The sequence below is a fragment of the Ostrea edulis genome, chromosome 6 (assembly GCF_947568905.1).
Source record: "Ostrea edulis chromosome 6, xbOstEdul1.1, whole genome shotgun sequence".
In the NCBI taxonomy this organism is placed as follows: Eukaryota; Metazoa; Mollusca; class Bivalvia; order Ostreida; family Ostreidae; genus Ostrea; species Ostrea edulis.
Window position 1 is genome coordinate 69,670,989 of NC_079169.1, and position 23,350 is coordinate 69,694,338.

Genomic DNA, 23,350 nt, shown 5'->3' on the forward strand with positions numbered 1-23,350 from the left:
TTTTTTTTCTGTTTTTTTTTTTACAGCGGATGTAAAAGTTAGCAAATTCAAGAGATGAATGCATGCATGTCAGTGATTTTGACAGTCTTGAATTTGGGAATGTAATTAACATCTACAATGTAGATATAAAAGGGCTTGAATTTGATGATTATTATTTTGACGATTTGAAACCTACTGCTGAAATGGACCAAAATTAGCACCCAGCCAAACCAAAAACACATGCACACTATTCATTACAGTATGTGTTGATGCATATTAGAATTTCTCATTTTCCTGGTTTTAAACTTTCATGTTTGTATTCATCTATGTGTTTGTCCCTTCTATGAAAACAAAGAATATAAAACTTCACAAAACAATTTTACTGTACCTTTTAGATGCTTCTCACATGAGTATCATAATATTAGCAGGCTTTAATACATGTAATATTATGTTTTACTCCAAACAAGAATTGCTCGACACAATGCAGGTTTTACAGATATGTTATAGTCCATTTAACAACCACTACATGGCCATTTACATTGATATTTTGACTTCACCAGTCGTGCAAAACACGTGCGCATCAACATTCAAAGCAACCACATACCAGCAGTAGTAGGACCAAGCTGCTTCCCAGGTTATCAGAGCCGCATCCCTTACCCACTGTATCTACTGGATAAACTCCACCATGCAGGTTATCAGAGCCGCATCCCTTACCCACTGTATCTACTGGATAAACTCCACCATGCAGGTTATCAGAGCCGCATCCCTTACCCACTGTATCTACTGGATAAACTCCACCATGCAGGTTATCAGAGCCGCATCCCTTACCCACTGTATCTACTGGATAAACTCCACCATGCAGGTTATCAGAGCCGCATCCCTTACCCACTGTATCTACTGGATAAACTCCACCATGCAGGTTATCAGAGCCGCATCACTTACCCACTGTATCTACTGGATAAACTCCACCATGCAGGTTATCAAAGCCGCATCCCTTACCCACTGTATCTACTGGATAAACTCCATCATGCAGGTTATCAGAGCCGCATCCCTTACCCACTGTATCTACTGGATAAACTCCACCATGCAGGTTATCAGAGCCGCATCCCTTACCCACTGTATCTACTGGATAAACTCCACCATGCAGGTTATCAGAGCCGCATCCCTTACCCACTGTATCTACTGGATAAACTCCACCATGCAGGTTATCAGAGCCGCATCCCTTACCCACTGTATCTACTGGATAAACTCCACCATGCAGGTTATCAGAGCCGCATCACGTACCCACTGTATCTACTGGATAAACTCCACCATGCACGATCAACTGTTACAAATAAGTTTCAAATCAGTCTACATAAGGTGACCAGAGGACAGCAGGTGTTTTGGATTTAAACCAAAATATTCGACTTCAGTCAACAACCCCCATAATGGGATGTAGAATTAGTTTAACGAAATCGCTTGATTCCCCATACAAAAAACTGGGCGACTTGATATTTAAATTGGTTCCAGTCTCATAGAATTATATTTTCGAAGAATTTGGTTGCCTTGAGAGGGCCTTTGCTTTTGGGCTAAAAAGCCCCGATCTTTAGCTTGGCTCGATGTTTGGCTGTAGACTAAGAGTAGCCAGTCTGTAATTGGGTGGAAATCCACATCCATCTCTTCTCAGTTGGTCCCAAGGTTCCCTCTGGTAGAGGAGGTCCCACTCAACACTACGATTGATGTAGTAGCAGCAAGATCCTCCTGTTTGCATTGCCATCATCGAGTCTGATTATTTCCCCATTCATTCTAGTGATCAGTCATCCATAAAATTACTTTATTAAACACCACACAAGTACTCTGCATTTGAAATTAAAAATATGGTGGAGTTCCTCATTGGCAATATTTTCGTAATATTTGGTGATCAGGTCTTCCAACAGTCTGTTGGAATCCCCATGGACATGAATTGTGCTCCTATGTTAGCTGACCTGTTTTTATATTCTTGTGAAGCAGAATTTTTCCAAAATCTATGTGAGAAGAAACAAAGCTCATGTTGTTGCCTTCATCTGACATTTAGATATATCGAAGACGTCTTATCTATTAACTATAATTTTCATTCATATGTCGATTCGATATATCCCTGTGAACTCGAAATAAAAGACACCACAGAGTCGTCCACTTTTGCTTCATACTTAGATATTTTATAGAAAATTGATATTAACGACAAACTATAACAACTAAACTTTAATGACAAACGGGATGATTTCAGCTTCTCCATCGTCAACTTCATAATGGAATCATGGTTTAAACCAATGAAATTCTCTGTAACTAACCAAAATAAACAATCCCTCGAATACATTACTATACAACTCAACTTTATGACAAACGGGATGATTTCAACTTCTCCGTCGTCAACTTCCCATATTTATGTAGAAATATTCCATTATCACCTGCCTATGGTGTTTACACCTCTCAACTGATACGATACGCATGAGCTTGTTCTGCGTATGGTCAGTTTTTAAATCGAAGCAAGCTACTTGCAAATAAGTTGATAGTGCAGCAGGTTCCAACAATCTCATTTCGCAAATTCTATGGTCGTTATAATGATCTAGTTTGCCAATACAGCTTATCATTGGGTCAAATGCTGTCTGGCGTGTTTCATAGCGATTGTTAGGCTGTTCTTGGCACACTGATTTTGACTGCGGATAACTCCGTTTACCTGATCAGGATATTGGGCTCACGGAGGGTGTGACCGGTCAACAGGGGATGCTTACTCCTCCTAGGCACCTGATCCCACCTCTGGTGTGTCCAGGGGTCTGTGTTTGCCCAACTCTCTATTTTGTATTGCTTATAGGAGTTATGAGATTAATCACTGTTCGTTATCTTCACCTTCCACAATGCAAATGAGAAATTACACATTTATGCAAATGAAAAGTTATACAATGCAAATGAAAATTATAAAATACAGGAACAGATTAAATATAATGAATGCCATATCAATTTAGCATTTACATTTGTATCTTATAATCGGTATCATATATTGTGAGAATAATAAATGCAGCTTTGACGCGGCCATAGCACGTGCGGGGCTCGAACTCGCATCCGTTCGCTTCGTAATCGGGAAATGGAAATCACAGAATTACGTCAGAGCTGCAGCTGACTGGGTTATTCTAAGTACAAGTAATACCCATGTAAATATTTACCAGCTTTTCAAAAACAGTTCCCCTAATTTTTGGTGGGGTTTTCGCGACCCCTAGACCCCCCCCCCCCCCCCCCCCCAATGCTATTTTTGTAAATTGTTCTCAAGATTATAATTAACCTATTTAAAGTAATTCCACCCCCCTGTGATGTCATCAGATTTTGCAAAATCAATGATTTATTTAGATTTATGCATGGTAGGAACATAAATTTTGTTGGAGTCTTTTCCTATAGTTATTGTAAAAAATCTTGTTAAAATAAAATATTTCAAAAGTCTAAGTTATAGATGAATAATCAAAGATACGTTTCAAAATATTGAATCCAAGGGCAATAACTCTGTTTCTATTGATTTCTTTATCAAGTCTATTATATGATGATTTCCTTTATTTTTTCAGACATTTTGTATATTTTTTTGAAGATAGTTTCATGAAATCGTTATGAATGCTACTATATCATCACAACCAGTTAGTATGGAATTTTAATAACGCTGTTTAAGGAAAATTGCAATTTTCTGACGGTGATATACGATTCTTTTTATGTGCGTCTCACATCTTAAAAAAGTGTGATGACCTATGTATTTTATTTGATAATTTGTTAGTGTTAACTCTAATGAATGGAAATAAATACACATATGAACTTGTATCAGATAAAACTGCGAGTATGGAGTTACCTTAAAATATATTTTTTTTAAAAATCGTAAGGGCAGGCATGCTTTGAAGGCCATCAAAGCCAAAATTCATGTCAAAATCGGTGCTAAAATGGGGGAAATGCCGTTTAGGCAAACTTTGAAGGTTAATTTCAATAATGTAGATAAGAAATTATAGGTTTGAATAATTTAATATTCATGTATGTAGGCCTACGACAGAAAATAATTAAAGATCCTTGATATAAAAATGTGACTTCTTTCTTTCGGAAAATTGCTCTCCCCTGTATAGGTATCTCCTTTTGTTACCCTGAAAATGATCCTCTGCATTGTAAATATTCAGATGACAAGTTTCGGAAATAAAATATTTGCACGTCTGTCATTGCGGGTTTCGTGTCATAGTGACCAGCAGCATGTAAACATAAATCGTAACTTCTCGGGTCTCTTTAACAAACGGAATAACAACCTCGAATATATTACGATAAACCCCATAAATACAACCATTAAAAATATTCTCTCTACTTTACATTAAACATTTCCAGAAACAATGATATCTCTCTACCGTAAGTTTGGAACATGACGATAATCATAATGACTTACAAAGTGGATGGAAGCATACATTTAATGCATTTTCGTACTTTCTTACATCCGGTGGTCGTAACATACATACGAGGTGTATTTTCCGAACTTGTAGGAAAGGCCCGAGAAGTTGCGATCGTGTACACAGATGAAGAAAAACATGACGGCACGATAAACCTTTTATTTACTTACACGATTTCTTAGAGATTTCTTTTATCATAGGTAAGCATAACTTTTCCTAGTTCATCATTCTCGATTTAGTATTTGACAGTTCGTTATCTATCTCCTATCAATTAAAAAGAGCTGTCAAATTCTGAAGAGAAAAATATTTATATACAGTTCATTAGCTAGCCCCGTTAGCAAATACCTGCTGAAGCTGTTATATGTCTTGTGTCAATTTAAGGAAAATTCGACAACAGAATCGGATTAAGTCAACCATGAGTATCCATGCAAAGAGATTATGAGAGAGAGAGAGAGAGAGAGAGAGAGAGAGAGAGGTGGTTCAATTCGTTCAAAATATTTTTAGATGAAGATATCAGCAGAATGTCAGGAAAAGAGAAAATTGAGATAGACGAGGACACAGAAATGCCGTCCAGGGCCTGGGAGGGGATTCGTGTCCACCAGCAGTACATTAAGGGCCCCCACCTAGACCCCAGCACCCCTATAACAGAAGACAAAATTCGCTTTGTATGTATATCTGACACTCATGGAAAGATTGAGAGGTCACCATTATGCATGCCTCCGGGAGACGTACTGCTCCACGCCGGTGACTTTACTATGAGAGGACAGATGAAAGAAATTGAAAAATTTGATTCATACTTAGGTATTTCTTTTTCATTAGGTCACCTGAGTCCACGTGACCTTTTGCTATTCATGCGGCCTCTCCATCATCTTCTGTCATCAACTTTTGATTATTTTTTTACTTCTAAGAAGCTACAAGGCAAATTGTCATCATATAATTGCCGTAGAACATCTTTTGGGGTAGGGGCTGAAACATACATGCAGATTGTAAATTGCATGGTCCTCACTCTTTAAGGACCCTGGCTAGGGGTAGGGATGAAACCTCTAAAACAGAAATAGCAAAACTTATAAACAACAGATAGGGTGAATACATGTAGTTATATTAAGCATGAGAGGTTTTACCGAAATTGTGAAATTCATGACCCCTAGAGGAGGGTTCAATCACCAGAACACATGTTGTAGGTCTATATGGATCATGTGGTAAAATTACATTAAATGTTTAAAAATCCTCTATTCCTGAACCTCTAGGAAATAAACTAGATACATACATGTCGTTATAATGAGCACCATGCCTCTATTGAAATTATGAAATTCATATTAGTCCCTGGGTCAGAGGTTCAACTCCCAGGTGGGGTTATATGGATCATGTAGTGAAGTGAAAATTCATTAATTATGAAAATTTGCACTACTCCTGACCATTCAGGAAACAAATCAGGTGAATAGATGCATCAAAATTGAGGTATAGGCCTGAAAATTGTGAAATTCAGGTTGCAAGGTGGATCTTTAAAGATGATATAGAGAAAAGACTTATGCAGTAATTTAAATATGTTTGAATATTCTTTACTCTTGAATATGGAGCTTTAGAACTCTATACCAGAATTGTGAAATTTACAATCCCTAGTTTAGTGTTTCCGGGTTCAGAGTCAGGCTCTAAGGCCTACGAACTGAAAATACACTAGCTCTTTACTTCTGAACATTTAGCTCATACTTCGCACAAAAAGTGCATGCTTATGACTGGAAAATGTCATGACTGTGAATGAAAATCATGCGACCAAGGTCAAGGTGACTAATTAACACTAATCCTTTTCTGAATACTATTTCAAAATGTACATGTAGTGGTTATAGATATTTACGAATAAAATGAGCATGGGTTAAACTAAAAAAGAAATGTTTGGTTAGAGCTATTACCGGTAATGGCTTATACTTGTCACAAGATTGCTTACAATCACTTTCAGAAAAATGAAAACATCCTCTCCTCCCCCCCCCCCCTTTTTTTTTTTACCTTAAGTACATCCAACTGTCAGAGTATAAAGAAGAATACTTGTATTATACCGATTGTTAGGCCGTTCTTGGCACACTGATTTTGACTATGGATAACTCCGTTTACCTGATCAGGATATAGGGCTCACGGTGGGTGTGACCGTCGACAGGGGATGCTTACTCTTCCTAGGCACCTGATCCCACCTCTGGTGTGTCCAGGGGTTCGTGTATGCCTAACTATCTATTTTGTATTGCTTATAGGAATTATGAGATTGATCACTGTTTGTTATCTTCACCTTTCATACACACAACGCGTCTTCATGTTCTACATCACGTGATCCTGAGGTTATTGACAGGGCCCATCAGCCTCTCTTAAGTTTTGTTTGTCACTTTTAAGTAATTATATACATCTATTTTTCTTTAATTTTTCTTCATTTTTTGTGATCTACATCCTCCTAGATTAATCAAATATATCTCTATTTTTATTTACTCCAGGTTATCTTCCATATAAAGTAAAGGTGGTGATTGCTGGGAACCACGATTTAACCTTAGATGATGACCTCAGTCAATTAAACATGGAGTCTTTTGGAATTTCAAAATCTGATATTAAGACACACCTTAAATCTAAAGGAATAAAGTCTGTCAAGCAGATGTTAAGCCATGCTGTGTACCTACAAGATTCCTCTGTCAGTATATGTGGAATTAAGATCTACGGTTCTCCCTGGTAAGTACAAAATAATACACAAGTTGGTGAAATTTTCATGGACAAGGGTTGAACTTTTCAAGGCTGAAATGTCTTTAAATCCTAGTGTTTTATCAGGTTATGTGTTGTCTTTCTTTTAAAATGTTTGGAAAACAACAAATATTTGAATTGTAAGTAAGTGGACTGAGGAGACAAACATTTTTAGGATCGAATCAGGCTGCTGTTCAGAGATTCTGTAGAAGTCGAAAGTTCTATTCCATTAATCACTTGCATATGGTGTTTATATCTCTCAACTGATTCAACACAAGAGAGCATGTTCTGCTTGTGATAAAACTTTAATAGAGACAAGATTCTGACAAACAAGTAGATGTAACAGGGGTTTCAATATCTCATTTAAAGTCAGTATTTCGCGAATTGTATGGTCTTTGTAATGATATAATTTGTAAATACAAGATACCATTGGATTGAATGCTGTCTGACGTGTTTCTTATCAATTGTTAGACCGTTCTTTACGTACATGTACTGATTTTAAGTACGGATTACTCCGTTTACACGATCAAGATATAGGGCTCTTGGCAGGTGTAACCAGTAAAAAGGGGTTGCTTACTCCTCATAGGCACTTGATCCCACCTCTGGTACAATCTGTATATCCACGGGTCTTTGTTTGCCCTCCTCTAAAATTTGCATTCTTTATAGGAGTTATTAGATTGATCACTATTCGTTATCTTCATTTGTTCTAAAATAGTCGATATCTTGAAAATATTATCTCATTAATTCTATAATTTGCTGCTGTTTTGCATGCACAGGATTGAAAATTGACTTCTGAGCATTAAGACACTAGGTAAAGGTTTGGCAGATAATATTTGATTTTACGATAGTAGTCCATGTGGAAAATGATATTCATCAACCCAATGCCATTCAGATAGCACAGAGTATACATTGTAGATAATCATGCATATGATAATTGCATTACTGAAGAGCATCAAAGTGTAGTTCGTCGAAGATATTTCTGTTATTTTAAGATAAAGAATTAAAAACAAATCCATATCATTGTTATAGTGGTGAAATAGCCTTTGCAAATTTATTGTGGAATGCTGTATTGTCTAATGCAATGTATTGAATTTGAAATAATCGAGCCCTGCATGTGCAATCTTCATGTTCCCTAGCTGGATAAGAAACTGCCTGGTCCTTGAGTCTAAAGGGTGCTCTGACTTACATTTGGGCGAAATGAAATGTTTGAGATGCTGTTATGTACAACGACAATGTGCTGCAAGAATGTCTACCCACAAACATTGAACCCGAATTTTAGAATAACGCTGCCGTTTTAAAATATTATTTACCAGGTTTCAAACACGTTTTGACGTTTTTGCAAGGGACTGGATTCTGGTCATTGAAAGAATTTGTTGAGAAAGAATTATTCTCACAGAAATGTATCATTCTAATTAAAATTAGATGTTAGATCCGCTCACATACTCGCTGTATGTGAGCGGATCTAACATCTAATTTTAATTAGATTGAGAAATATATGCACTTTAAATATCCAGGGTCACACGTTTGTTGTCAATGTTCCCCTTAAAAAAGACGAAAATCTTCAAAATCACGATTGAGTTGTAAGTAGTTCAGTTGTAAACACGTTTGATATCTCAGTCAATGGATCAAATTTCAGTTACCACAACTATACTGAATTCTAAAGCTTTACAAAAACCCTAACACAGAAAGATAGTTATAGGATCAAATAAATATTCTACCAAGGCCCTTTCTTTAATACTCACGAAACTATTAACTGCTATGAAGGAGAGCCATTAGACGTACTGTGCCACGACATGTACGAGAAGTGGTGTATAAATCAAATATGAATCTCAAGAATTCCAGAGAATTTTTAGTAAAACTGAAATCACTGAAGTCGTCCACTTCTGTTTCATACTTAGATATTTTATTGAAAGTAGATATTAACGGCAAACTAACAACTCAACTTTATGACAAACGTTATGATTTCAGCTTCTCCATTGTCAACTTCCCATATTTATGTAGAAATATTCCATTATCACCTGCATATGGTGTTTATATCTCTCAACTGATTTTATACACAAGAGCTTGTTCTGCGATGGTCAGTTTTTAAATCGAGGCAGGCTACTGACAAACAAATTGATGGTGCAGGAATTTCAACAGTCTCGTTTAAAGTCAGCATTTTGCAAATTCTATGGTCGTTTGCCAATACAACCTACTATTGAGTCAAATGCTGTCTGACGTGTTTCATGCCAATTGTTAGGCCATTCTTGGCACACTGATTTTGACTACGAATAACTCCGTTTACCTGATCAAGATAAAGGGCTCACGGCGGGTGTGACCGGTCGACAGGGGATGCTTACTCCTCCTAAGCAACTGAATCCACCTCAGATATGTCCAGGGGTCCGTTTATGCACAACTCTCTATTTTGTATTGTTTATAGGAGTTATTAGATTGATCACTGTTCGTTATCTTCACATTTCATGTTTTCCCAAATCAACAGTATTAAAACTTACAACTTTTCAACACTTTAAACCACCATTGCCAACGATAAAATTATTCAAAAACTAGGCTTTTTGACATCATAGCTAGCAGTTTCTTCAATAAAAATGAAACTCAGGAATATTGTGCTCAGTCACCCAAAACGCTTATTGGTAAAACACCAGTCTGATTCTACGCATCGATACTATGAAACTGATAGTAAACCATGCTGGGGTTCCTCATTGACAATATCTATGTAGTCTTTGGAGAACTGGTTTTTCAACAGTCTGTTGAAATTCAGGTGGACAGAAATTGTGCTCCTTCATAAGCTTTTAAAAGAAATATCTTAATGTGGCCTTCAACTCGACATTTCGATACATCGACAACGTTGTATCTATAATTAACAATATTTATTTTCATCCATATATCAATTCGATATATCCCAGATAACTCGAAATAAAAAGACACCAGAGTCCTCCCCACCTGCTTCATATTTAGAAGATTTAATAAACGGTAATAGCAAAGTAGCACCTCTACTTTTTGTGAAACGGGATAACTTCAGCTTCTCCACCGTCAACTTCTCATATATATGTAGCAATATTCCATTATTATCTGCATATGGTGGATATGTCTTTCAATGATTCGGCATTCCTGAGCATGTTCTGCATATGATCAACATTTCAACCAAGGAAGGTTACCGGCAAATTAATTGGTGTTACAGGTGTTTCAATAGTGTCATTAGGAGTCAGCATTGTGCAAATTGCACGGTCCTTATCAAGATCATTTTTGCAAATAGAACTTGTCATTAGGTCGTGGGGATCCGGGTTAAAATAGGTCCTCAGTACCCCTTGCTTGTCGTAAGAGACGACTAAATGGGGCGGTCCATCGGATGAGACCGCAAAAAAACGAGGCCCCGTGTCACAGCAGATGTGGCACGATAAAGATCCATCCCTGCTCAATGCCATAAGCGCCGAGCATAGGCCTAAATTTTGCAGCCCTTCACCGGCAGTGGTGGCGTCTCCATATGAGTGAGATATTCTCGAGAGGGACGTTGAAAATATTCAATATTCATTAGGTTGAATGCCTTCTGACGTGTTACATACCAATTGTAGGCCGTTCTTTACATACTGATTTTGAGTACAGATTATTCCATTTACTTGCTTAAAGCAGACGCTCACGGCAAGTGTGAACGGTCAACAGAGGATGCTTACTTCTCCAAGGCCTCTGATCCAACCTCTGGTGTTACTGGGGGTCTGTGTTCCCGACTCAATTCTATATTTTTAGCTCTTCTGAGCCGAAGGCTCAAAGAGCTAATGCTATGGCCATTTGTGCGGTGTGCGGTGTGCGTAAACTTTTTAGAAAAAGGGCTATAACTCAAGAACCCCTTGGCCAATTTTTTTTCAAATTTGTTACAGGGTATCATTGGCCCAAGGGCTTTCATACATACTAAATAGAGGGATGTGACCCTTTAACAAGGGGAGATAATCAGGAAAATACAAACAAAAGTAGTGGTTGCTAAAAAATCTTCTTCTCAAGAACCACTGGGCAGATTATCACCAAACTTACACATAAGGATGAGGATATGTTGTAGATTAAAAATTGTTCAAGGCATTACCCTGGGGCAAAGGGCGTGGTCTCAAGGTCACTTCAAAGTTGACCTAAATTTTTATTTCCTTAAATCTTTGATATTTTAGTCATTATAAGTAAGTAAGTAAGTAATTTTATTTATTATAGTGGCATGTGTACATATATTCATACATCCAATTTTATCACAATACACAAATCAATAAACACCCGGCCCGTCGGGCCTATATGCCACTATGATATTTTGCTTAGTATAAGGACTAGGATCATCAAATTTTGACAGTTGATGCATCTTAGGACCTTGTGTCAAGTTGTCTCAAAAGTAGGTCACGGTGACCTACTTTTTGAATTTTGCAGGTATTTATTTTAAAATTAATTTTGATGCATATCTTGGACACTTTGAAGCCTATGATCATCAAAACTTGTCAGTTGGTGAATCATGGGACCTTGAAATGCGTCAACTGAAAAATAGGTCACCGTGACCTACTTTCTGAATTTTATGGCTTATCATTTATAGATATATTTTAAGTTGTTATTTCAAATACTGAGAGGTTTAGAATCATCAAATCTTGTAAGTTGATGCATCTTGAGGCCTTGAAACATATTTATAAAAAAAGTAGGTCACAGTGACCTACTTTTTGAATTTTGCAGATATTCAAATTTCACATTTTCAATTTTAGATGCATATTTTGGGCACTATAAAACCTAGGATCATCAAACTTGGTCAGTTGATGCGTCTTCAGTCTTCGGTTTGTGTCGACCAAAAAGTAGGTCACCGTGACCTACTTTTGGTATTTGACAGCTAAATTACTATATTTCAGACACTATTTGACCTACAATCATCAAACTTTGTCAGTTGATGCATCTTGAGTCTTCGGAGTGTATCGACCAAAAAGTAGGTCACTGTGACCTACTTTTGGCATTTGACAGTTATATTTATATATTTCGGTCACTAATTGACCTACAATCATCAAACTTTGACAGTTGATGCATCTTGAGTCTACGGAGTGTGTCGACCAAAAAGTAGGTCACCTTGACCTACTTTTGGAATTTGACGGCTATATTTATATACTTCAGATACTATTTGACCTAAAGTCATCAAACTTTGTTAGTTGATGGGTCTTGCATGTTCGGAGTTCGCTGACCAAAAAGTAGGTCACCATGACCTACGATTGGAATTTGACAGCTATATTTCAATATTCAGATACTAATTGGATTAAAATCATCAAACTTTGTCAGTTGATATTTCTTGGGTTCTCAAAATGTGTAAACCAAAAAGTAGGTCACATTGACCTACTTTTTTTGAATTCTTATGATTTAACTAAAGATTTAGAATACTAAGAGGCTAAGAATAGAAATGGTGGGGTTGTACAATTTATCAGAAGAGTGATTCTAGGCCCTTGGGCCTCTTGTTTATAAGGTTTATGAGATTGATGACTGTTCGTTATATCAGAGGAAAACACTGTAGACTGACATATCCAGAGTTTTTTGTGAATGTTGTGTTTTCCTACATTTCTACAAAGACTGTAGTGATACATGGATTGTTTAGCGCATACATCAGTATGAAAGGTGAAGATAACGAACAGTGATCGATCTCATAACTCCTATAGGAGTATGTGACGAAAGCAAACCGTGTACTTATCAGTTATATACAGTAAACGTCATACATGTATCTTGTTATATAAAGACAGCCTACAGAAATTACTGTATAGAAACCCATCATACAAAATTACCCCACAGAAGTCAGTCATACAGAAATTGCCCAATAGAAACCAATCATACAGAAATTATCCAATAGAAATCCATCATACAGAAATTATCCAATAGAAACTCATCATACAGAAATTATCCTATAGAAACCCATCATACAGAAATTATCCAATAGAAACCCATCATGCAGAAATTACTCAATAGAAACACATAAAGAAATTGCCCAATAAAAACCTATCATACAGAAATTGCCCAATAGAAAACCATCATAGAGAAAATACCTAATTGAAACCCATCGTACATAAATTACCCAATTAAACCCATCATTCAGAAATTACCCAATGGAAACCCATTATACAGAAATTACCCTACAGAAGCCACTTATACAGAGAAACCTATCATACAGGAATTGTCCAATAGAAAACCACCATACAAAAATACCCAACAGAAGCCAAACATTACCTCATAGAAGTCAATCATACTGAAATTATCTCATATAAGCCAATCAAAGCCCATGCTTCCAGTATTTATTTATCCTCGAAATACAAGTTAAATAACGTAGATATTTTTATGTTGTAAAACAATTAGCACGGTTTGCCTTCTGATGGTACTTGCATTGTCCTTGTACGAGACACTTTTGATAATTATCATCAATTTTCATGCTTACATTTTGAATTATTGCATCTGTTCATAAGATCTTGATTTTGCTGGATTGGGGTTAAATTAGTAGGCACTCCTTGTGCGTCCACTTGGCAGAACAGGAAACGTGGATATATGTCATAGCTTCATTCGAGGCTATAGGAAGAATTAGGAAAAATAATGCAATGATGAATTTAATGATGATTTTCCTCTTCACACATTGACCTTGCAGGTCACCCAGACATGTCACTAGGATGGGGTTTCAATGCCATAGAGGACAGGAAATAAAGAAGTGTTGGGACCAAATGCCAAGTGATATTGATATATTAATTTCCCATACCCCTCCTTGTGGTAAGACACCGTAACACGCTCAAGAATAAAGCAGTAAAGTGTTCTAGGAGCATGAAAAAGTTGGTTTAGACTAGAATAAAAGAATTCCAGTAATTCCCACCTTTGGGTTACATTTACTAGTATTTCCACGGAAACGTATCTGCCTTGTGATCTTTTTAAACCATCCTTCTCATATGCCATATAAGATAAATATTACATTGGCGACATGAATCTATATCATGATATTAACCAAAACCTGTATCGCTTTTCCTTTATATTTGCAAGGTGTTGAAAGTTTAGTACTCATTTACATTTTTATTCTTCATATAGTCTAGAAGATGGAGCAATTGTACATAAGGGGCAAGATTAAAAGTATGACAAAAACTATATTCACATAATTTTCATCTGCACTCTCGCCCCTTAAAACTATAAAGAATGAATTTTGATTCAGGTCCTTTATTCTAAAAGTACAAGTACTAATGATACTCTTCACAAATGAAACTGCACGTGTAGTTTTCAAATGTCACTTTAAACGCGCATTAAAAAGTTTCATTCTTTCCAAAACTTTGTAAATGATGGCGAAAAACAGAAACTGATAGGACGTTTTACAACCACTTCAAACTACTTGAATTCTGATTTTTATCCTCCATCAAGCCTTTGATCTCGCCTCTAAATGGGACTGTACAGATATAGAAAATCGGATCAGTTGTATATATATGCAAACTCTTGATTGATTCAGGTTTTGTTTGTCAGGACACGGTGATATATCGGGAGGTGACAACAATTCAGGCTGTGTGGAACTCCTCAATACAGTACAAAAGCGAGTTAAACCAAAGTATCATGTGTTTGGACATATTCATGAGGGTAAGACTATTTTAAATCATGAAGAAAGAGGCTAGTTTTACAACACGATTCACGAAGAGACTCGTTCATAGTTGGCCTATTGATTAAAATTACTTATATTTTCCTCTTTCTTCACCCATGAGAGAATGTACCTACGATACTATACCATGAAATGCTGAAATGAGACATGTGGTAAACCGTTTTAGTATCTATTTAAAAAAGATATATATCTTTCTCTGAGTTGGAGAAATATCTCTTTAACAAAGAGAGACATCTCTTAAGAGTAAAGAGATTTTTCTTAAAGCTAGAGAAACATCTTTTTAACCTATGAAGATATCCCCTTCACATACAGATATCTCTTAACATTTAGAGATATCTCCGTCTTTTGTTGTGTAAAAGAGGGATCTCTCTGAAAGTTAAAAAGATATCGCGTACTGATTTTCAGCAAATTATTTGGTCGTTATAACTATCTAGTTTGCCAATACAACTTATCATTAGGTCAAATGCTGTCTGCTTGTTTCATACCGATTGTTAGGCCCTTCTTGGCACACTGATTTTGACAATGAATAATTCCGTTTACCTGATCAAGATACTAGTATATGGCTCACGGTGGGTGTGACCGGTCAACTGGAGATGCTTACTCCTACTAGGCACCTGATCCCACCTCTGGTGTGTCCAGGGGTCCGTGTTTGTCCAGTTCTCTATTTCTTATTGCTTATAGGAGTTCTGAGATTGATCACTGTTTTCCTATAAGCAATACAAAATAGAAAGTTGGGCAAACACGGACCCCTGGATATGCCAGAGGTGGGATCAGGTGCCTGGAAGGAATAAGCATCCCCTGTCGACCGGTCACACCCACCATGAGCCCTATATCTTGATCAGATAAACGGAATTATCTGTAGTCAAAATCAGTGTACCAAGAACGGCCTAACAATCGGTATGAAACACGTCAGACAGCATTTGACCCAATGATAGATTGTTTTGGTAAACGAAATCGTTAGAACGCATCACTTCAGTCTTCTTCGTACTGATTGTCAAGCCGAAGTTGTTGCAGGCGTCAGGGAACTTGTGAACACTGCGCTGTATGACAGCTTTTGATGCAGAGTTGAGGGAGCAGTCATCGGCGAACAGGAGTTTATTGATGGTGTCAGTTGTATCCTTAGTTTTTGCTTGAAGCCAGGTCCGACTGTTCGGTATTTGATACCAATTCCAATGTCTGAGTCCTTAAATGCATCAGTCAGGTAGAACATCATGCTGAACAGGGTGGGAGCAAGCATACAGCCCTGTTTCACTTCGTTGGATATTGAGAATGGTTCAGACAGGTGAAGATAACGAACAGTGATCAATTTCATAACTCTTATAAGCAATACAAAATAGAGAGGTGGGCAAACACGGAACCCTGGACACACCAGAGGTGCGATCAGGTGCTTAGGAGGAGTAAGCATCCCCTGTCGACCGGTCACACCCGCCGTGAACCCTATATCCTGATCAGAAAAACCGAGTTATCCGTAGTCAAAATTAGTGTGCCAAGAACGGCCTAACAATCAGTATGAAACACGTCAGACAGCATTTGACCCAATGATAGGTTGTATTGACGAACTAGATCGTTGTAACGACCATAAAATTTGCAAATTGCTGACTTCAATCAAGATTGTTGAAATCGCTGCACCATCACCTTGTTTGTCAGTAGCTTGCCTCGATTTAAAAAATGACCATACGGAGAACAAGTTCTAGCATATCTAATCAGTTGAGAATCAGTGCAGAAGTTTCCCCGTTATCTTGGACTCCAGCCAGCATTCCATCGTGAAGTTGACGTACAATAGAGATGAATTTCCTGGGACAACCAAACTTCGCCATGCTTTTCCACAGACCTTCTCTGCTAACAATATCAAAGGTTTTTGTCAAATCGACATAGGTGGAGTACAATTCGGCGTTTTGTTCCTGATAGTCCTCTTGCGGCTGTCTAGCGGCAAACACCATGTCGGTAGTTCCGCGGCCTTTCAGGAAGGCGCACTGACTTTCAGGTAAGAGGCCTTGTTCAACGTGGGCGATGAGATGATTTAATTTTTAAAAAACTCTGCCAAGATTTTGCCTGCAATGGAGAGCTGGTATCCACGGTGATTGTCACATACCCGGCGGTTTCCTTTACTTTTGTTAAGGTGCACAATGGATGCGTTTTTGAAGTCATGTGGAACTGTCTCATGTTGTCATACAAGCTGGAAGGGTTGATGGAGTTTCCCCGATAATACGACACCATGGACATATGACTTATTGCTTGTGTAGTCTCTTTTAAGGTTGGGTAGGCATCCAGCGTCTCATCGATCGGAATATGAGGTAGCTGATCAATGGCTTCATCGTTGATAGTGAACGAGCGGTTAAGCACGCTGTCAAAATTTTGTGACCATCTCTTGAGGATTTTCTCCCTGTCTGTGATCAGTGTTACTCCAACTGTACGAAGGAGTGGCGAAGTGCACTATTAGGTAGGGCAGTATACTTCTTTCAGACCGTCATAGAAATTCATCATCTCATTCATGTCTGTAAAGCCCTGAATTTCATCAGCTTGTTTGCTTAGTCAGAAGTTCTGCATCTCGCGAATTTTCGCTGAATGATGCTGCGCACGTTCCTTAGTGAATCTTTCTTTGCTGTTGATTTTGGGTCGTTGTTGCGTGCCTTGTAGACCCGGCGTTTCTCTTCTATCAGCTGTTGAATTTCTGTGCAGTTCACGTCGAGCCAGTCCTTGTGTTTCCTGATAACGGGTCCAAGACACTCCATGGATGCGTTGTACGTCATATCCATACTGCTTCAACGTCTAGAACATTCAACGCGGCAGACTCCAGGCGGGTTTTAGGGTTTCAGCAAAAGACTGCATGACGTCGACGATCTTAAACTTATTGATGTTTGGCCGTTTTGATGGTTACACGCCCCGAGGACTTCTCTTGGGCTTAACATGGAGTTTGACTTTAGAGACAATGAGTCGGTAGTCTCTCCATCATTCTGCACTGCACATGGCCGTCGTGACTCGTACATCCTGCTTGTCCCTCTTCCTGACGATTACATAGTCAATAAAATATCAGTGTTTGGGTCTTGGGTGCATCTAAGATGTCCTGTTGCGGGTAGGGAGGTGGAAGATAGTGTTGGTGATCAAGAGGTCATGCTCCGCTCAGGTCTTTAGGAGTATTAGACCGTTGCTGTTGTAAGTTGTCAACCCCATACTTTCCGATCACGCCTTCCCAGGTGGTGGTGTCTCAGCCAACTCTCGCATTAAAGTCACCAAGAAGTATGAGCTTATCTGTGCTGGAGACATAGGTGATGACAATGTTCAGGTCTTCATAAGAATTGTCTTTAACCTCGTCTGAGTTTGTCATGGTGGGAGCATAGGCGCTGGCAATGGTGGCAAATTTTGTCCGCGAGACAGGGGGAGTCGCATCGTCATGAGGCGACCATTCACTATCGTCATGAGGCGACCATTCACTCCTTTTCGTTGGCCAGTCATCTTATCAACGATGGATAACTTCACTACGAATCCAACTCCAACCTCCTTTCTCTCGTTGGGTCCACGTCCGGACCAAAAGGTGTAGCCTCTACCTCTTTTGCAGAGTTTGCCCTCTCCAGCAAGCCTTCCCTCACATATGGCAAAGATGTGAATGTTGTATCTGGCGAGTTCATTATCACTTACTAGTATTGTCAAGTTATCATGGGTCCATATGATATTTCTATTTATATTCCCCCTTCTGTGAATCTTTGAATGATTTTGATGGACTTTCATTTTGGAGACCATTACGTGTGCATTCAACCAGAATTAAAATACAAAGGAGATATATTCGTAACTTAAGAGATATACATGTATCTCCTGTGGCCACTTAAAATACAATGTACATATCTTTTATTTTTAAAGATATATCATGTAAATTCTTATAATACGTGTAAGTTATAGAGATATATCGTCGACTGACCAGTTTCGGTGACCTCAGTGATAAACCGCGATTTTCTCATTAAAGACTTGGATTAAATAAATAAAGAATACTCCTACCATTAAAGTAATTAAATTCCTTTACTTTCATCCAAAAATTCCAACTCCATTGGTACGTTAATTGAATATATTTTCGTAACAAAAAACATGTCACTTTGTGGTCCTAAAACGGTGACGTCACTTATTTCGGTGATCATTGTTGGTATAAGTATGCCAAAAATTTGTAACTGTTAAACGTATATACAGGAGGAATGTGAAACTAAACGTCAATGAATAAAATAACATAGTGTAGAATTTTAGACTTTTGGTATACTTTATATCAATTTGAAGGTTTGCTTGAAAAAGTAATAAGTAAATGCGCTTATTTTTGGGGTGCTCGTGTTGATTGTTTGCATACTCTTCTTCTGGTGGTTAGTTTTCGGGGGAAAAATGAAGACATACTCTATATATAATATGTTTGCAAACACTACAGCAAAATTGATGGCGCAATCTACAACCGGAAACGACAACGTGAACACGTAAACAAAAGGTCACCGATTCTGGTCAGTCACCGAAATAGGGCAGTCGACGATATTTTAGATGAAAGAGATACATATAAAAATGAAAGAGATATCTCTTACTATAAAGAGAAGTCTATCTAACACAAGATATCTTTCAACGTAAGGTAAAAGAGATATATCTGTCTTACAAAGATATCTCTTTAAAGTGGAATTAACGTCTTAACTTATACATTAACTTAAAGAGATATATCTTAAATTAACGAGATATCTCTTAAAATAAAAGATATCTCTGTAAATTTGAGTGATATCTTATTTTCTGAATGAATGGAATGAATGTCAAATGTATTAAAATTAGATGCGAAGACATGTAGCTGATTGTTGCCGATAATTTGACACATTTACCGTTTATATCGTATATCTATCTGTTGATAATTTGACACATTTAGCGTTTATATCGTATCTCTATCTGTTCCTACCGATAATTTGACATATTTTATCGTTATATCGTATATCTATCTATATTATAGAATAAACCTGATATATCGTTGTTCCAGGGTATGGAGTGACCTCAGATGGATATACAGTGTTTATAAATGCCTCAATCTGTAACAAGAAATATCAAGCCACAAACCCACCAATTGTGTTTGACTATGCCATTCCAGAGGGACATAATAAAGAAGAGCTTTTGTACATGGACAAAGATTTCTGATAGTGACATCCATTCTTACTCGTATTTTCATGAAGGTTTGTTCAAAATTATCAGGAATATATAGTCCGGTCCTTTTTCAACAAACCAAATATTCTGAGACAATGTGTTACATTGTACATGAATATGTATAAAATTGATTACCATGTTCATTGAATATTTACCATGTTCGGAAATTAATCATAGGCTGTGATAGTTCTCTAAAAAATTATCTACGTGTATTTATATTTGTTTTGGTTGCTTTTTCTTGTATTTCATATTGAAAATGTTTTGAATAAAATCGAGTGCAAAGAGAGAGAAGGAAAAGAGAGAAAGAAAATCCGAAAGGAAGTACAAAATGTGTCTGTAGTATTTCATTATTTATTTTTTTGTTACAACAAATGTTTTGCTCCCACAGCCATATTGAAAATGTTTTGAATAAAATCGAGTGCAAAGAGAGAGAAGGGAGAGAGAGAGAAAGAAAATCCGAAAGGAAGTACAAAACGTATTTGTAGTATTTCATTATTTTTTTTGTTACAACAAATATTTTGCTACCACAGTCCACGGATATATTTTGCTTTTGTCTTATTTTTTTCTACCAATCATTATTACATTTTTGTGCATATTTTAAGCATATTCAATTTTATAGAGAGAAAAAATAATACTCTAAGGGTCAATTTGTAAATTGTAAACTGTTTCTTATCATGTAACAATTTTTAGTCACTTTAGTTTTACTGTTTTTTCAGAAATCTCGTGGTGTTAGAACATGTTGTTCTCTAGGTGTAGAACCGTAGCTCTATAAGAAAATATTGGAACAAATCAACCAACGAAATTATTTGAACCTGTGAGTTTTCGTGTCGTATGGAGCTATACTGAATATTTGAAGGTACATTTGGACACAAGGATAGTGGGGAAATATGTTGGGACACTTTTGTTATTAAATTCATGAGACGGCGATGCAATAAAGTAGCAATATAAAGCTTCAACTGTGTGCATTTTTTCTGCGCCGTAAATGGAAAGTTTTATAAGGGGTGGGTCTTCTCAGAGAGCTACAGCTCTATAGCTTATTGTCATCATGATATGCCGTTCCTTATTTTAAAAGTACACGAGAAAATTCAGTTCCTTTGAACAAAAAATATTAACAAACAAGAAATGAACGTCATATGGTCGTTATAACGATCTAGTTCGTCAATACAACCTATCATTGGGCAATATGCTGTCTGACGTGTTTCATACCGATTGTTAGGCTGTTCTTGGCACATTGATTTTGACTACGGATAACTCCGTTTTCCTGATCAGGATATAGGGCTCACGGCGGGTGTGACCAGTCGACAGGGGATGCTTACTGCTCATAGGCACCTGATCCCACCTCTGGTGTATCCAGGTGTCCGTGTTTGCCCAACTCTTTATTTTTTATTTCTTATAGGAGTTATGAGATTAATCACTGTTCGTTATCTTCACCTTTCATGAGTATGTTAAATCGGTCTATGGTCAAAACTTTCACATTGCCTACAGAATTTAAAGATCGTCGTGATTTGTAAAAGGGGATCGAGTTTCTTATTTATGGAAAAATAAAACCTGACTGAATAAATTTTTGTTTTTAAATTCATCATCTGTCTTGCTAGCTCAGTGACTTAGACAATAACCTGACTATCTAAACATGTAGATTGTGAATTTGAGTCTCTCTGAGGTTTCAATTTATATTTATCAGACATTTTACACGAAAATTACAATTTATGGCTACGTGAAGCAAACTTTAAATTTCCAACACTACACCATTATCAGAAATCTCCTTAACGGCTGATACCATTGTGATAGACATTAAACTATTATGTGGTGTCAGTGTGAAAGAAAAAAAATCCTATTGATGGAAGCGAACTTGCTGATGAAAGGCGAAGATAACAAACAGTGGTCAATCTCATAACTCCCATAAGCAATACAAAACAGAGAGCTGGGCAAACACTGGACATGCCAAATAGAGGAATTCTTATTTTATAGTGTTTTTCGTGCCAGTCAAAGTATTTCCCGAAAACAAGTACATACACGTACTTTCAGATTCCAAGCTGTGATACCAGCGGTTTATGATAGAGACACTGTTCCTTTGATGATGATTTAAAAGTATTGATATTTACAGTATATCTGTATAAGATTAGCTATCTTCTTACATTATCAAACTGGTCAACTACAGCCACACTTTCGAGAAATAGGAGAAAAGGAATTCTACGGGTGAATGCTTTTCGTATAGAATCCAAACACATTAAACTCGCACACAGTACACTGTTTGTCAATGAAGGAGGGTGATCTACAGTTTCTCAGTCTGACAGCGGCTTGTTTCGTTAGACTAATGCAAATCCAACATAGCGGGAAAATCGGAATAAGCAATTAAAACGTGTTAATTTTGTTAATCATTTTCATGTAACGTGATAGATGTTGTGTGTAGAATCACATGTATATATTTAGAACCATATGCAATCTCATTTGTAAAATTTTTGTTGCTAGTGAGTTGTTGATAAAATATAAATGTATACCAAAAAAATTGCACTATTTAAAACATTAAGTCTTTAATTTTGTTTTAACAAATATATACTACTCAAAATTTGATAAGGATCACTAGGTTATATGTGTGTAATTTACCACTAACATAACAAAAGACATAAATTTGACTCAGAAACGTGTTTACTCAGGTCATGAATGAAAATTCATGAACAGCATGAACTTTCATCAATACGGAATGCTTGAAATCTGATAACAACACCAAAAGGCATTTCATTACAAAAAGTTAACAGCAAACCAGAGAAAGAATTACACAGTTTTTGGGGATAGTCCATCATTACACTTAGTCGATGAAGTGTCAATACCGGGTATGGCCTCCCCTTGCATCAATGACGGCTTGACAACGTCGAGCCATGTTGTCAATAAGCACCCGGATGGTTGTTCCACTCTTCCACGAGGGCATTTCCGAGCTCTGCCAAAGTCATGGGTTGTGCTCTACGGCGTGAAAGGGCAACCTCCAGCATGTTCCATACATGCTCAATCGGGTTCAAGTCCGGCGAGCGCGCTGGCCAGTCCATACGGACAATTGTCTCCTGCTGAATGTACTGCTCCACCACCCTGACAATTTACCATCTGTGCATGTGAAATTTGGGTATCGATTGCATAAACGGAAATCGATCTCTTTTGATTTCTATACATAACATCTTGTTATGCAATTGATCGATTAGCAGGCGTGAAATCAGTCGAAGAAAAAACATAGGAGAAAACAAGAAGGTTTAATGAAAGTGAAAAAAATGAACAGTTATCAATCTCGTAACTACATATTGTACTATAAGAAATACAAAATAGAGATCTGGGCAAACACGGACCCCTGGATATACAATACCACAGGTGCCTAGAAGGAGTAAGCATTCCCTGTTGACCGGTTAAAATCCGCCATGAGCCCTATATCTTGATCAGGTAAACGGAGTTATCTGTAGTCAGCATTAGTGTGCCAAGAACGGCTTAATAATCAGTATGATACAAGTCA

At 37.3% G+C, this 23,350-nt stretch overlaps 1 protein-coding gene across 4 annotated transcripts; it reads left to right on the forward strand.

Annotated features, from left to right (window-relative positions):
• Positions 1-4,217: 4,217 nt before the first annotated feature.
• On the forward strand, positions 4,218-20,813 carry LOC125646202 (metallophosphoesterase domain-containing protein 1-like). 4 transcript variants are annotated; one of them, XM_048872381.2, is made up of 7 exons: positions 4,218-4,597; positions 4,902-5,198; positions 6,872-7,100; positions 13,732-13,850; positions 14,583-14,693; positions 19,697-19,886; positions 20,574-20,813. In XM_048872381.2, the coding sequence occupies exons 2-6, from the start codon at positions 4,919-4,921 to the stop codon at positions 19,849-19,851; spliced, it is 894 nt and encodes a 297-aa protein (XP_048728338.2). In that variant the 5' UTR covers positions 4,218-4,597; positions 4,902-4,918; the 3' UTR covers positions 19,852-19,886; positions 20,574-20,813. The 4 variants fall into 4 exon arrangements, 3 of the variants coding, with proteins under 3 accessions (XP_048728338.2, XP_055996612.1, XP_048728339.2); XR_008795991.1 differs by having other exon boundaries at positions 4,230-4,597; positions 14,569-14,693; XM_048872382.2 differs by lacking the exon at positions 13,732-13,850 and having other exon boundaries at positions 4,239-4,597; positions 14,569-14,693.
• The last annotated feature ends 2,537 nt before the right edge of the window (positions 20,814-23,350 follow it).

Coding starts and splice junctions, on each gene's coding strand:
- LOC125646202 (XM_048872381.2), top strand. CDS start 4,919: ATGTCAGGAAAAGAGAAAATTGAGATAGACGAGGACACAGAAATGCCG. Junction 5,199..6,871: donor AAAATTTGATTCATACTTAG/GTATTTCTTTTT, acceptor TATTTACTCCAG/GTTATCTTCCATATAAAGTA. Junction 7,101..13,731: donor AAGATCTACGGTTCTCCCTG/GTAAGTACAAAA, acceptor TTGACCTTGCAG/GTCACCCAGACATGTCACTA.